The following is a 13978-nucleotide window of genomic DNA, read 5'->3' on the forward strand; positions in this document are numbered from 1 at the left end:
AGGTAAAGTGTTTGGTTTGGTGTTTTGTCAGTCAGTGTTCTGCTTGAAGCTGGCATTTTGGTTTAACTTTATGTATGAAGTAGGAAAGTTCATGGCTAATTAGACACTCATGCAAAATATCCAGGCAATCACTCTTCCTTCAGAATCTCTTAATTTTAAATATATTTTCTTCTTATATTTTTTTTAGAAAGCTTGACATGTCTTGGTACCTGAAAATATTAAGAACTGCCTGGAAGCAGTTGTGACTGAATTAGTATTATCTGAGAAAAGCCCAAAGGGACACTCAGTGGCCATGGGAACGTGGTCACTCAGAGTGTCACTTAGCTCAGGGTTTTGACTCTTCTTGCTGTTGGTTGTCAAGAGGAATGGTGGAAGCTGGTTGTGGGGAGTTGCATATCACAATGAAAAATTAGCATGTAGTTTTCTTAATGGCCAAATGGAAAGAGGTGTTTGGATGGTTTAAGTGAATGAGGGAGAAGAATTTGAGATTACCACTTACTGAAATAATTTTTTCCTTATACTTGTGAAGGAATTCCATGCTTGTTTTAAAATCCAGTTTCTGCCTTTTCAATCTGAATACATACTGTTTGCTGGAGATGCAGAACTATTAAAGCACTAATCTGTAGAAATGCAATCAATTCACATTGTACCTGCTGGTTTCCGAGTCCACTGTGCATTAATCTATTTCAGAATGCTTTTTTCTTCCTGTGACAACATTCAGCTTCTACAGAAGAAACTCCGGAAAGTAGTACTGGGGCTTTCTTGTCAGGAGAAAGGAGAGTTTAGAAGGGCAAAAGCTTTTGTGACATTTGAGATAAGTATGGAGCTTTTTATCTGCAGTCCAGGACTGCAACTAAGAGCAATTCTGTTGTTTCTGAGAGAAAAGCATAGGGAATCCCGGAAGTAAGGAAGAAGACTATTTTGTAAGATGACTGTAGCTTAGCCACACCTCGGGGTGGATGGGATGTCAAGTGTTCAGTTCTGATACAGTGAAGATGAGAGAGAGAGAACTTACCAATGATAGCCTTTTGGCATAGTGATAGAAAGGTAGCTTAGCTAAACAGCAAGGTTTTAACAGCTATTAGACTTTTGTTTCTTTCTTACTATTGCTATCCTGGTGTTTACATTTGAGGTTAACAAAACACTCCAAGGTGGAAAACGCATATGGATTCTATGTGTTGCTGAAATGTTGATAAAAAGAGATTTTTAGGATCTTTGGTTCACCAGAAAACTGCAGAAAGAACAGTAATTTCTTTCTGGAAGTCTTAGATGGAAAGTTTGTCATCTGTCTCTCCTACGTGAGCACCTGCAAATAATACTCTTGTTAGTGTTTTGTTACTTGAGTTCAGAGATAAATATAAAAACCAGGATTGCTGTTTGTTGTGTGTAGCTGCCTTTGTTGTTATTTTCTTCCCAGTGCCCCTTTATCTGTTGGTTTTTTTTGTTTTTTTTTTTTTTTATGCAGGCTGATTGGATCTTGATGGTTGTGTTTGTTCTTTTTCACTCTGGTATAGGTTTCTGGAGCAGTTAGCACTAGGATGTTGCTTCTAGATACATAGCAATTTATGTTAATTATATTCATCATCTTAAACACAGTTGCAGGCTAAGAATGCTAACAAGTCCTGGATGAATGGGAATGATACTGAACCTACTCTTTGAACTTCACTTTTCAAGGATTAGTGAGAGTCTTAGTTTGGCTTGTGATCTGCTCATAATAGCCTTCAGCTTCATTTTCCCTGTTCTTTTTATCTTTATCTTTTGTGACAGTCTTTTATATTCTCCTTATCTTGGTCTTAATGTCTAATAATACTGCCTGGATGCAGTGACAGGCAATGACTTTTGCCTTGCAGGAACACTGCAGGATATTGCTAACCTCTCTAGCATAATGCTGTTTTACCATTAAGTCAGATTTCAGCAAGGCGAGTGTCTTCCTAGCAGGGTGGTAAAGGAATGAGTGCCTATTGGAAGGTGACAGTTGCCAGAAAAGCTCACATCATATCCCACACTGTATGTTGCCTGGGCTTCTTGAAACAGTCTTCAGGTCAAGACAGAATCCTTCACCCTTCTGAGTTTTTCTGCCACTTAGGCTACTTAGAAGCTATATTCATTGTTTTCTTCTTGCCTGTATTTACTGTCTCTGAAACTCTTAAGCTGAACAAGGTCACCTGGTAAATGATGTCTGGTGTTGATGAGAGTGTTTAGGAAGCATTTTTGTTGCTGTCCATGCAGAGCAGGCAGTGGTTAGCCTTCTGCAAGCCTGTAGAACTGACAGTTGAGTTAATTGTGCAGTTATGTTTTCATTTCTGTCTCTTGGAAGAGCAGCATAGTAATAGTCAACATATTCTATTTAAAAAAAAAAAAAGCTAGTGCTTGCTTTTGACGCTTTATTCCAGTACTGAAATCCAATGGGGCAGCTGATGTGTCTTTGCTGTACAAACTGTTGAATGAGCACCAGTTGTGAAGTGATTAGACTTACCCGTAGTGATGCTTTCACTACTCATGTTCAAGCACTTGAAAATGCCCAGCTAAAGGGTCTCCATAGAAAGGTGGTTGTAATGTTGGGTGATCTTTTTTCTTTTTTTCTTTTTTAAGAAAACATTGAATAAAGTTGTTTCCTCAGTACTGCAGTGTCAGTTCTAGGCAGGAGTGTAGGGATTCTCTACTTCTGTCCAGCTTCTGTTTCTGTTTTCTAAAGATTTGATGTGGCTATGGGGTATAACCTTTTTCTAAAAGGTGTCATCTGTTTGAAAGTTCACCACGTAGTGAGGTGATTAGAATAGAGTCAACTGGATGCCTGCTCTGCTCCTAGATAAGAGGGTTTTGTTGTGATTTGAAATTAGTGTTTCTCTGAAGCAATTAATCCTCAGCATTTAATAGGAAAGTGCTGCTGTTTCACTTGCCTGGGTGACAAATCCTCTCTTATGTGATGCTTGTCTGAAACACTTGATCTTCTGAAGTGCCATTTTTAATCTTGTAAATACATTTCCCTAAGAATAGCCCTCTAAAATGTAATCAAGGCTGGAGGTTTTGCTTCCCTCTAGTCAGGAGAGCCATTAGTAACACAGCAATCTACAGTACCATTGCTGTTACAAAGTTTTAGTTGATAAATACATGGGAACACCAGAGAAAACTTTTCTTGAAAAAACTGCCTGTCAAAGACTGACATTTAAGACTTCAAAAGAACATAGGAAAATGGAAAGGCGCTATGTCTTGAGTGACTTACCTAACTTCTTAATCAATTATCATATGAAGTAGCTATGTAAAGAATCTCTTAGAATCATAGAATTAGCAAAGTTGGAGAAGACCTACAAGATCATCCAGTCCAGCCATCCACCTACCACCAATAACCCCACTAAACCATGTTGCTCAACACAACGTCTAGACGTTCCTTGAACACCTCCAGGGATGGTGACTCCACCACCTCCCTGGGCAGCCCTTTCCAGCCCCTGACCGCTCTTTCGGAAAAGTAGTATGAACTTTTCTAGTTTTTCTCTCTCCAGCTGGACAGCGCTGCTGTTTGCAGTTTCAGTATTTTTATTCTTCAATTTTGTTGGACTTCCACTGTTAACATTTGGGAGTCTGTTCCATGGTCCAAATACACTTAGTGCCAGCAAAAGCTTTTAGTGTAGCATATGCCTCTTTTTGCTTAATTTTTCTTGGTTCTTGTTGTGTCCTTCTGTTCTGTCTTAAGCACTTCAGTAATGGTCATCCCTTTCAAAGACAGGTAGAGAAAATTATGCTTTTAATCTTTACGAGACTGTACATTCTTTGAAATCAAAGTTTTAATCCTTCTAATGTCTGTGAGTGTTGATATTTATTACCCTTTTTGATATGTTCAGTGTACTGTACTTATGTATTTGTACCTACATGTGAAAAAAAGTCTCTACTTGGAGATAAGCCAGTTGTCGTGAATCTTTTCTGTTAAGCATGTTGCTGTTTTTAGGCAAGATGCTGTTGTCCTCTGTCGTAAGTAGGATTGGTCCCCTTTTTCTGGGTTAAGCGTACAGATTTTTCAAGACTTAAGGATTGTGAGTAAAATAGCATCTACTGGGTGGAAACTGTGTGCTTTTAAGAGACCGACCTTATTGATCCAGGATGTGTTATTCCAACTACCATGTCTTTCTACAGAGTTACAACAACTTGCATCATGACTTTCATCTTCTACGATACGTGTGTCTTACTGAAATATTGAGAATGTCGAGGTTTTATTTATGTTGTGTTTACTTCCCAGTTTTGAGAGGCTTATTTCCTAGAAATGCTTCTTGTTTTCTCAAACCCTGTTTGCAGGAGATGCTTAGGATCTTGCAAGATTAGCCATAAAAAAGCCAAAGTTCTAACATTTTCTGGTGTTTTGATCCTCTCAGTTGTATAGCCAGTTGTTAATTTACTGTAATTGTGCTCACAACACTGTGTGTCTCTTACTCATCAGTAATGGTGCTAGGAAGTGGTTGACATGTTCTTAGAATCACTAGCAAACATAATGTGCCTCCACACTCCTTTTTCTTCATGCTTCTGTACCCTTGATGAAGCATTATGTGCTTTGTCTTGTAGTCCTATGCAGCTCTTGTGAGTATGCCCTTCACTGTCTAAGTCATCTGTTTCCATCTAAATCCTCAGAGAACCATATGAACTGCACAGGTTCTGTTTCTTTTTCATGGCCATTGTAATAACATTCTACATGTACTTTCTAGAGGACCTGGGTCAGATTTGACTAGCCTCCAAAGCCAAATAAGTCTGTACTTTCTGGTGGCCTCTTCTGAGCTCTTGATACGGTCTTTGTGCTGCTCCTGCCCTCCTTCTGCTTCATGTGAAGTAACTTTCTACAGTCTTAGACTACTACTAGCAAGTATGGGGAGATGCTTCATGTTTGAATTACTAACAAAGCTTTTCTTGATGGTGTAACTGAATCCAGTGCCAACCCTTCAAGATATTTGTAGATGCCACTTTACTAGTTATTTAGCATTGGAATGAAGTGCAAAAACCTCTGCAATAGAAATTGATCTACCATTTTAAATTTGATCAGATGAAACGCTATAAAATGCCAAAAATATGGAACAATTGGCTTGGTCTGGCATGATTTGATTCTTTCGTGCTTGTGCGGCTTTACTGGCACTGGCTCTGATAATTAAATGGCTTTTCAAAATGGTCCTTGTTGACCTAATTCTGTTGGCAATGTAGTCAGTGGGAGTTTTAATGTTGACTACAATGGGAACAGTTAGACCAACAGATTGCATTAGAAATTCCATGCTGTGTGTTTAATTTCAATTCCTAATACAACAATTTCTAAATATTAAAGATTACTGTTGCCAAGATTGAAAAGCAAAACCTAGGTTTTTTTCCCCCTTTTCTGACAATCTTGACTATCTTCTATATTCAGTCTGTTACTAATGAGGTAGCAGAGTTACTAGATGAGAAATAAAGCCTTTATTTTCCAAACTCTAGAATTCAGAGTTTTGCATCCCTATATCTGTTTTCACAGCCATTATTTCCACTCCATTATATATACTTCAGTCAACAGGCAAGAAAAGTACCAAGAAGAAATCTAGTTTACATTAAACTTTCATCCTTCTGCCCTGTAAGCTCCACAAGCCTTTTTGAATGTATGGGAATGTTGCTTTCTCTTCCTGCTCCATTCTGGGTTAATGCTATTTTTTTCCTACCAACTCTTACTAACCATGTTGCTCTTTTGAATTATCCCGTGCTGGTATCTAAGCAAGTTACCTGTAACCTGAATTCTGGGCCAGACCCTTTAAGTTTGTTGACCATTTGTTGGTGTTTGCAGTTCTTCTCAGACAAACTAGTCTGTTCTTGTTTCTTCTTCAGAAGTTTCCCTGTGCCATTTGCTTTTGCTGGTGCACTGACAGCAAAGGATATTCCAAGAGACTTTACAACCCTGTTACAACACTTGCTGTGGCACACTGATTTCATTTATTTTTGCAGGGAAGCTGTTGGGTCGTTTTACAGAGGAAGCTTATGTGTACAAACACACTGAGGGATCCATCTTTTCAGGTTATGTTAATTAAACTATCCACTGCAAATAATTAGCTGAATGAGTCTATAGGTAGTTGGCATTAGGTAGGAATTGGAACATGAGGTTTTCACTCCTACTTTAGAGAACTTTGTAGGAAGCTTTTAGTTTCTTGCAGGAGCGCTTCACGCTGGCACTGCAGTCAGTCTAACATCTGCTCTCCTCCCTCTGTCAGCAGGCGGTGTGTGGTACAGAAATAACACAAAGTGCCACCCATCTTTACTGATCTGTAGAGCTTTTTATTTTCCTTTTTAGAAGGTGCAGAAATAATCTTCAGCTGGCACCAAGGTAATATCAGCTATTCTAGCTTTTCAGCAGTAGATGCTCAAAAACTCTTACATGACGTTGAGCATAGGAGTTTAGATATAAATGACTCTGTAAATTAGTGATTCAGAGTAATGTTTGGTAATATTCCTTTTTCACACAAACAGCTAAGCAAGTGTATCTTACGCTTCCATTCTGGTACTTGGAAATTTTAGCTTTCTCACAGGATAGTCACTGTTTCTCATTCCAAATCCTGTTGCATAAGTTACAGGGTAATGGTAGTTAGAATGGTGGCGGTTTAAATTTTATTTCCTTATTTTAATTTTTAAGGGAATCTTAATCTGTCTCTCATGGTGTAAACTGAAGAAAGTATAGTCTTTTCTTTCCCTTTCAGGCTTTTTGTATTGAGTGGGTTATGTAAACAGAGTCAGGGACAGTAAAGGAGTTCTCCCATCTTCCTCTCCAGTTCACCAGACAGCATGTGTCCTAAAATGTTCCTGTGGATGAATTTTTGGTAGTGCCATTTTAAAATACTGGAATTAGTATTAAAGACTCTTGATTTCTGCTGTTGGAGGCTTTGCACCTTGACATTTTTTAATTTACTTGCTCAAGCTAATTCCTCATTCCTTTCGAAGCCTGTTGTAGAGATTCACTTTATCTGGGTAGTTCTACAGGGTGTAGTCCTGCTGTTCTTCTTGCTGTCATTTATCCGTTTCAAGAGCATCTTCTGATTCTAGCAGATGTCCAAAAGAAGATCCTGAAAACCATTTTGCTTTTGTTCTTCCAGGGCTGAATATCAGCATAGTTTCAAAAACAGCTACATGAACTCTTAAAAATAAAAATCTGTATTTCTTGTCTGACTTTCACTAGCTCTTACTGTGTGTGGCAGGATCTGGAACAGGATGCTTGCTGTCCCCTTTGGCCTTTTCTCTTTAGCGGGAAAAGTTGATATGTCAGCACTCAGACTTTTCAGTATTTCTTCTGTTATTGATCTGCTTCCTGACAGAGTGGAGGCTTCTGATAAAAGACCAGCAGCATCTTTTATTTTGCTGATTTCAGGAACCCCTGCTGGTTTCACGGAAACCTCAGGGAGAGGTGTGGCTTTGGCTGTGAACAGCAAACACTGTGTCTGCAGCAGGAGGAGAAATGGTAGCTTTGAGCTTTGATTTAGATTTTATTTTGGTGAAATAACTTGAAATGCTAATGAGCTTTGCAGAACAACCTCTGCTCTTGTGTTCTTGGTTCCTCAAGTGTGTGGGAAACAGCCATGCAATGGACTTTCTTCTCAGCCCACGTTTCTTGCTCACTGACTTTAAAAAAGCAAAACAACAAAAAAAGAAAAAAACAATCCCAACCACATGTACAGCTTGCTGGAGCAGGTTAGGAATGCACTGTTAGTGTGTTGCATAAGGAATATTTAGTTTTCTAGTGATTCTAGGGGTCTGTAAGTAATATTTTACCCACAGCTGCCTGGGAGGAGGGCAGGTAGAACTGCAGTCAGATGGGGGTCTGGAATCCGGGGGAACATACTTGCTGCTTGTGCAAGGTCATGCAGAAATTAGATTTCTGAACTGAATGCATAAAGCATTGTGAAGATCTGTTTCAGAACTCAAGTCAATGATGGAATGTTGCTGTTTTCCTTGCAGTTTTAGAGTTGTGTAATTACAGGCCTTCTGACATCTATGAATGCAGTGTCAGGAATTTTGGTTGTTGGAGGTCCTTCAGTATGTGCTCCTGCTTGATGTGGGGTTGCTTTTGCCAAAATCAGCCATGAATTTGTCTAGCTCTGCCTTGAGACTTCCAAGGATGGCAATTCCACATAGCTGTTCTGGGCAGCCTTTTTGGTCTTGCATTGTTCTGGGGAAGAAGGCTTTCCTGTGCCTGCTGTAGGACAGCAGATAGTAATCCCTTTCACCTCATTCTCCAAGGCACAGTCGTTTGTTGTGAAACGGAATGAGAGGTTTTTGAGGAGATATGGTTTTGTCTGATACCACTTAACATTTCTGACTTCACAGGAAAATCTTGTGAAAAGTGAAATTTATTTTAATTGTGATGGCACTTAAACTGGACTTCAAAGGGAGAGAGCTCAAAAGGATAGTCTGCAGACGATGTTCCTTAGCCAGAACTTCTGGAAATGAACAGGTGAAATGTAGCACATTTCCTTGGCTAGCAGAACATTTTCTTCAGGACTGTGGTGTGCTTGTTTTTGGCTCAAATCATGAAGCTTCTGGTTCATTTGTTTGGGTACTGACATGAATTAATTGAGTGTGATTTTGTTGATGCTTTTGAGACACTGAAAAACAATGAGGAAATTGTATGTTAGGTAACCTATATGCAAAACTATCCGACATCTCTGGTATAATAAGCTGTATGGATTTGGAACATAAGAAACATATGACTTATGCAAGAGAACCGTTAAAACTCAGTGACTCAAGATGACTAGCTGACATTGCTTTTTTTATCCTTTCATGGACAATACTTCATTACACTGTATTTTCAGTGTGCAATATTTATTTGTTTTTCTTTTGCTGAAGGGACAATGGAGACCGATCCAGGCACAGAGCTCCCCGTAATGCCCGCATGTCTGCACCATCGCTGGGGCGTTTTGTCCCAAGGTAAGGCTTTTACATATAAGAATAGAAGGATGCAAAAATCTTGGAGGAGCTAGTTGCAGTAAAACTTTATGGTACTTTCAGATCAATTACCTTTCTTGCGCAAGGCTGCTCTTTTATTAGTTGGCAATTTATGGAACTCCTGAGATGGCATGTTAGCATCATCAGTGGTTTTAGCATTTCTTACCTGCGTGTTTGGACATAATAGGAAGAGAAAATAATCTGATGAGAAATTCTCAGTGAGACTTGCTGGTTTAAGATTAGGAAGCTACTGTGGGTGGTAGGGGATTTGCCTGATGGTGACTTCAAAGCCACACTGATCAGCGGAAGATCTAATCTGTAACTTGCCATTCATTTCAAGCAGTGAAGTGGCTAGGTAAGCAAAGAAGTCCAGTCTTCCTTCTGCTATAGTGTGCTGAAATCTACTCATGTTTCCTCAAAGCAATTGGTGTAGCATACTGGGATGTGTCGTCTTCAGGTAAATTTACTGTCTTTGTTTTTCAGACGCTTCTTGCTGCCAGAGTACTTGCCTTATGCTGGAATTTTCCATGAAAGGGGACAGCCTGGTTTGGCCACTCATTCTTCTGTCAATAGGGTTTTGGCAGGTAATGAGATTTCCTTGTTTGTAGTTGTTGTGTATGTTATTGTTATTTTTCTCATGAATCTGTGCAGAAGAGGACCGATCAGGAAAAGGCTAATTCCAACTGTTGATGTTTTAAGTCCCCTGAAACAAGAGAGAGGACTGTTAGGGCATGAAGGTAAGCTATCATTCAAGTGCTTGAGCATTGCAGATTCCATACTTCAAAGATGTGTATGGGAGACTCAGTGTGATTTGGGGAGGGGTGCTGTTAACATTTCTCTTTCTTTAGCTTCCTTCCCTATTTCTAGATGTCTTTTACTTAACAACCTGACAGACTAATGATCAGTTTGCTGCAGGTCCTTCTAATTGAATTATAGGGTGCCTTGTTCGAGTTCTGGCTGGCAAGATGCACACAAGGCAGTGCAGGATTCAATTAGGATCTTAATAAGTGTGTATTAAAAAACTAGGCTGCCACCACATATGGTGCACAGGCATTTGGGAGCCTTAAAGGGCAAGTGGAGGCGGGAGGGGATGTGGAGGGGAACAAGAGTCAACACACTCTGGCAGTCCATGAATGAAATGGTTCTGGATGATGTAATTCTTGAGGGTGCTTTTTTTGCTGGTTCTGAGTTGCTCTGTAATTAACCCAAATGCAGGGAAGGCATCTTGGAGCTTGAGGGAGAATGAGGGACAAGGTATGGACAGATAGGCCAGGATGTGCTTTTTCCTCTTTGTGGGCAGTTACATCACTGAAAGGAGTGCTGTAAGGATCACTCAGACTCTTGAGAGATCTTTAGCTTGTCGTAAGCTATAATAAGCTATGCCTAAACCATGTTGAGCCTACGCTGGAGATTTCCCAACCATTCTGGTGTGGAGCTATGGTTTTTGTATGGCTCATTTTGTAGGACAGGGGTCTTTGTCTTTGATTTCTGGTTCTTAAGTGCAAGAAACGCCTCCTGGATTTTTGTCTCTGGTCATTTTTGTCTGAATGAATGTATAGTTCATAGACCTTGTTGCAATAGATAGGCTCCAAAGCACCTCTGCTATTTTTTTTATTAGGAAACTGTGGAATTAGCCTGAAGCTTTAGCTGACGCATGTACTTTCCCATGCTTGCTGCCTGTGTGGGCTTTGGTAGCTGGCACATGGAAACAGCACGCTGGCAGATAATTACTTGCTGCCAGGCAACACTGCAGAGCTTTTCTGTAGCCCAGCTTTGCAGGAGACACCTGCCTTCAACCCTCTTCCAGCCCTTCTCACAGTCTGCCTATTCTTTAGTGACTAGGAAGCAGCCTGGCTTTTTCTCCTTGCACGTTTTAGGGAATTTGAGCCCCAAAATACACATTTGCTGTTTCCAGCATGCATGCCAAGATGAACAGAAGAAGATGGAAGTTGTAATCATGGGGCTTCCAGCAGACAAGACCAATCCTTTCTGTATGGCACTGCGCTGAATGTACTTCAGGAAAGGTTTGTTGGCTGCTGCAGTGCTATGGTACCTCACGCTGGAAATGGCTGGGATTCCAGAGTGAAGAATTTCATTGACTTAAATATGAAAATAATTGATTCTCCTAATGCAGCAATTCCTTGTCATATTTTATTTCAGCATTCTGTTTATTTTGGTCTATACCTACACTTTCAGCTTTCAAAATGTTTTACACTTGCGTTCAAAAACGTGTTAATGTGTTACAGAAGCCAGGAAAGTTGAAGATGTAAATATTAGGTGGAGGTGTGAAGGATGAGAACGAGAAAACGAGGTGGCAGTTGTGGAATAGAGAATTCCTTGTGGTCATTAGATCAGTCAGCAGCACTGGTGTTTTTGATAGTGTATTTTGGGGCTATTGAAAGTTGCAATGCAGTCAGTATGCCTTCTTTTCTAGTTTGCCCTTGCCGAAGTGGTAGTTCTTTCCTCACTACTGTAGTGAAAAAAACTCATGAATACTTTAACCCTGGCATGGCAGTTACAAGTGAGGTTGCCAGGCTTGGCTGAAGAAAAGTCAGTCATCTTCCACTTCAATCAGGCTAATCTAAGCTTCATTGCCTTAAATTGCTTCATCCTACGGTTCATCCAAACTGTCACTTCTGAATTTTTTTTAAATCCATAAATGCCAAATGTATTTCTTATGCGACCTCTACAGGATTTGAGGAAGATGCCAGAAAACATATTCCTAACCTGACAGCTTGCATAAAAACTGACAATAGACTTCTGTGGTCACGTATCAGGGAGAGCTGTTGGTTACACTTCTCCTGTCCCCTGTCCCATTATTGTATGAGGAGAGGAAATAAAAGAAGCAGACAGATCTTAAGGGTTTGCGTTTTTTGTGATGCGCTGACTAAATTTCTTAGTGTCAAACTTCTTGCTGTCAAGTTCTGTCTGCATTTACTTTCAGATTTCTGCTTTATATGAACAACTTTCCATTATTTAATGTTGTTCTTCTGCAACTCTTAAGGATGGTAGTTCCATGCTAGGTGAGAATGTCTTGTGAATAAATGCAATCTTTTATGAACTCCCCAAAATAACGAGTTATCTAAGCAGATGGGCTAGCACAGCAACAGCACTGTAGATTTGACAGCATGGCGTTGTTGGTATGGGAGGGCTTAAAGATGGCAGGCAGGGCTTAGGTCAGGGTTAGATACGCTTGTACTGGTCAGGGACGTGCAGCCATCCCTGCTCCAAAGCACTTCCAGGTGAAGGTAGAAAAGGTGACAACAGATGGATAAAGCAGATGGGAGTTCAGGGTGGGGGGGAATTAAAGGATAGTAGTCAACATGACAGACAGATATCTCATGCCAGCAGTCTAATTTGCATATAGCATTGGAACAAAAACAAGTCCCAGTAGCACCATCCTTCCCCAGTCATCTACTGGTGCAGCGTAGATCTGTATGTTAGCAGATATGATACTCTACATCACTGCGTTTTGTGGCACCAAGTAAAACACTGTGTGAAAATTTATTACATTGACATTGTTACCTGTAGCATTCAAACTTGTAATCACACCAAAAAGTGTTGGTAGTTTGACAAGTTATATTTTCCTGTAAAGTCTATGTTGATTGGCAGTAATTACACTGTCCTCCTTTAATCCTTTATTAACTGAGTCTTATATCAGCTTTTTCATTATTTTGTCTGGAATCAATGTCAGGCTGACAAGACTGACACGTCTCATCCTATTTCAACCTTTTAAAATACTGGTATAACACTAACATATTTTTCAGTCTTCCACATTTGCCTTTTATTTCAAGACTCATCAGAAAAACTGGGAGTTTGTTTGGCTTCTGATGTTCTTGGTAGTGTGGGCTGTAAGCTGCTCTTTGGACTCTTCTCTCCTCACTGAACTGACGTAAATGATGGGGTTATGATCTCCAGGGAGACATCCATACAGTGAAACCTAGTTGGATTTTTTTTTTTTAAAGTGTCACTGAAAATGATAAATACATTTTGGCTTTGTATTCAATAGGACTGACCTATTGCATGTGATGGACTACAGCATCTTGGGACTGTTTGTCTTCTGGTTTAACCAGCAGACTGTGTGTTTTCTTTTTGTTCTGATAGGCATTTGTGCCTCCCAAGAGAGACCAAAGAGCTGTTCTGTGGGATGAGGTTACACGTTTCTTAATGGGAGTTAGTGCTGTGGCAGAGTTCAGCAGTGTAACATGCTTGGCTCTGGATCAAGGAAGACACAGCTCAACATTGTTTACCACCACCTACTGTTTTTTTATGTTGCTTTTTTTAAAAAATATTTTTCCTTGAGGCTGAGTACTTCTATCCAGTATTTCGTTTGCAGATTTCTTCATCCTAAGTCATACTGTGAGCAGGGTACTGAGTAGTTTGAGAACATGGATGTTTTTTTGGCATCTAATTGTAGACAAATGTAGGTCCTAATATGTTGTTAAAAATGAGTAAATATTCTTTATATATGCTTTTTAAAAATCCCCTTCATTCCTACTGAAGTGCTTCTGACCTCTTGTTTGCCTGCGTGAACTTTTCCTTTAGGCGTTATAGTAATTACCTGACTACTTCAGGATGGACAAAGACATGCCGGTGGTACAGTGAAATAAAGAAGGCATTGGTTTCGGTTTAGTGCAAGCTCAGAGGAAGACAGTCAGTTTTTGCCAAGGAACTTTGCAGGGGGCCTTAAAAATTGACACAGATGCCAGTTTGTTGATTTTCCTGTTAATCAGCAGGAGATCTTCATATGAAATTTTACTGGAAATGCTTCTTTCTCACCTTGCTTTGGTTTAATAGACATCTTTCAGTTATGTGCATCTCAACAAATAAAAGTTTTTTTTCATTGCATGGATACAGATTGTGTTTGTGTGTTCTGACTTTGCCACCAGACTTTATGTATTGAAATGCAATCCAGCACAGTTGCTCCAAGTTCTCCATCTCGTGGGGAGATCCACACTCAGCATAACTTAAGGGCTGAATGATACGACAGTCTACGTTTACGGGGTTTGAGTGATTTCCTTGCTATTTTAGGGTAATCGATTCAGACCAGAGA

General features: G+C 39.9%; 1 protein-coding gene across 3 annotated transcripts in view; it reads left to right on the plus strand.

Moving 5' to 3' along the window:
- The window catches only part of AMBRA1 (autophagy and beclin 1 regulator 1), a 123669-nt gene that overhangs the window by 38844 nt on the left and 70847 nt on the right, over window positions 1–13978 (plus strand). For 2 of the 3 annotated variants that reach the window (XM_021401422.1, XM_021401424.1), the window contains 2 exons: window positions 8824–8907; window positions 9409–9509. In XM_021401422.1, coding sequence (XP_021257097.1) covers window positions 8824–8907; window positions 9409–9509 — 185 coding nt within the window. The remainder of the gene's footprint in view (window positions 1–8823; window positions 8908–9408; window positions 9510–13978) is intronic. The other variant, XM_021401423.1, reaches the window with a different exon arrangement.

This window comes from Numida meleagris, chromosome 6 (genome assembly GCF_002078875.1).
Source record: "Numida meleagris isolate 19003 breed g44 Domestic line chromosome 6, NumMel1.0, whole genome shotgun sequence".
NCBI classification, from domain to species: domain Eukaryota; kingdom Metazoa; phylum Chordata; class Aves; order Galliformes; family Numididae; genus Numida; species Numida meleagris.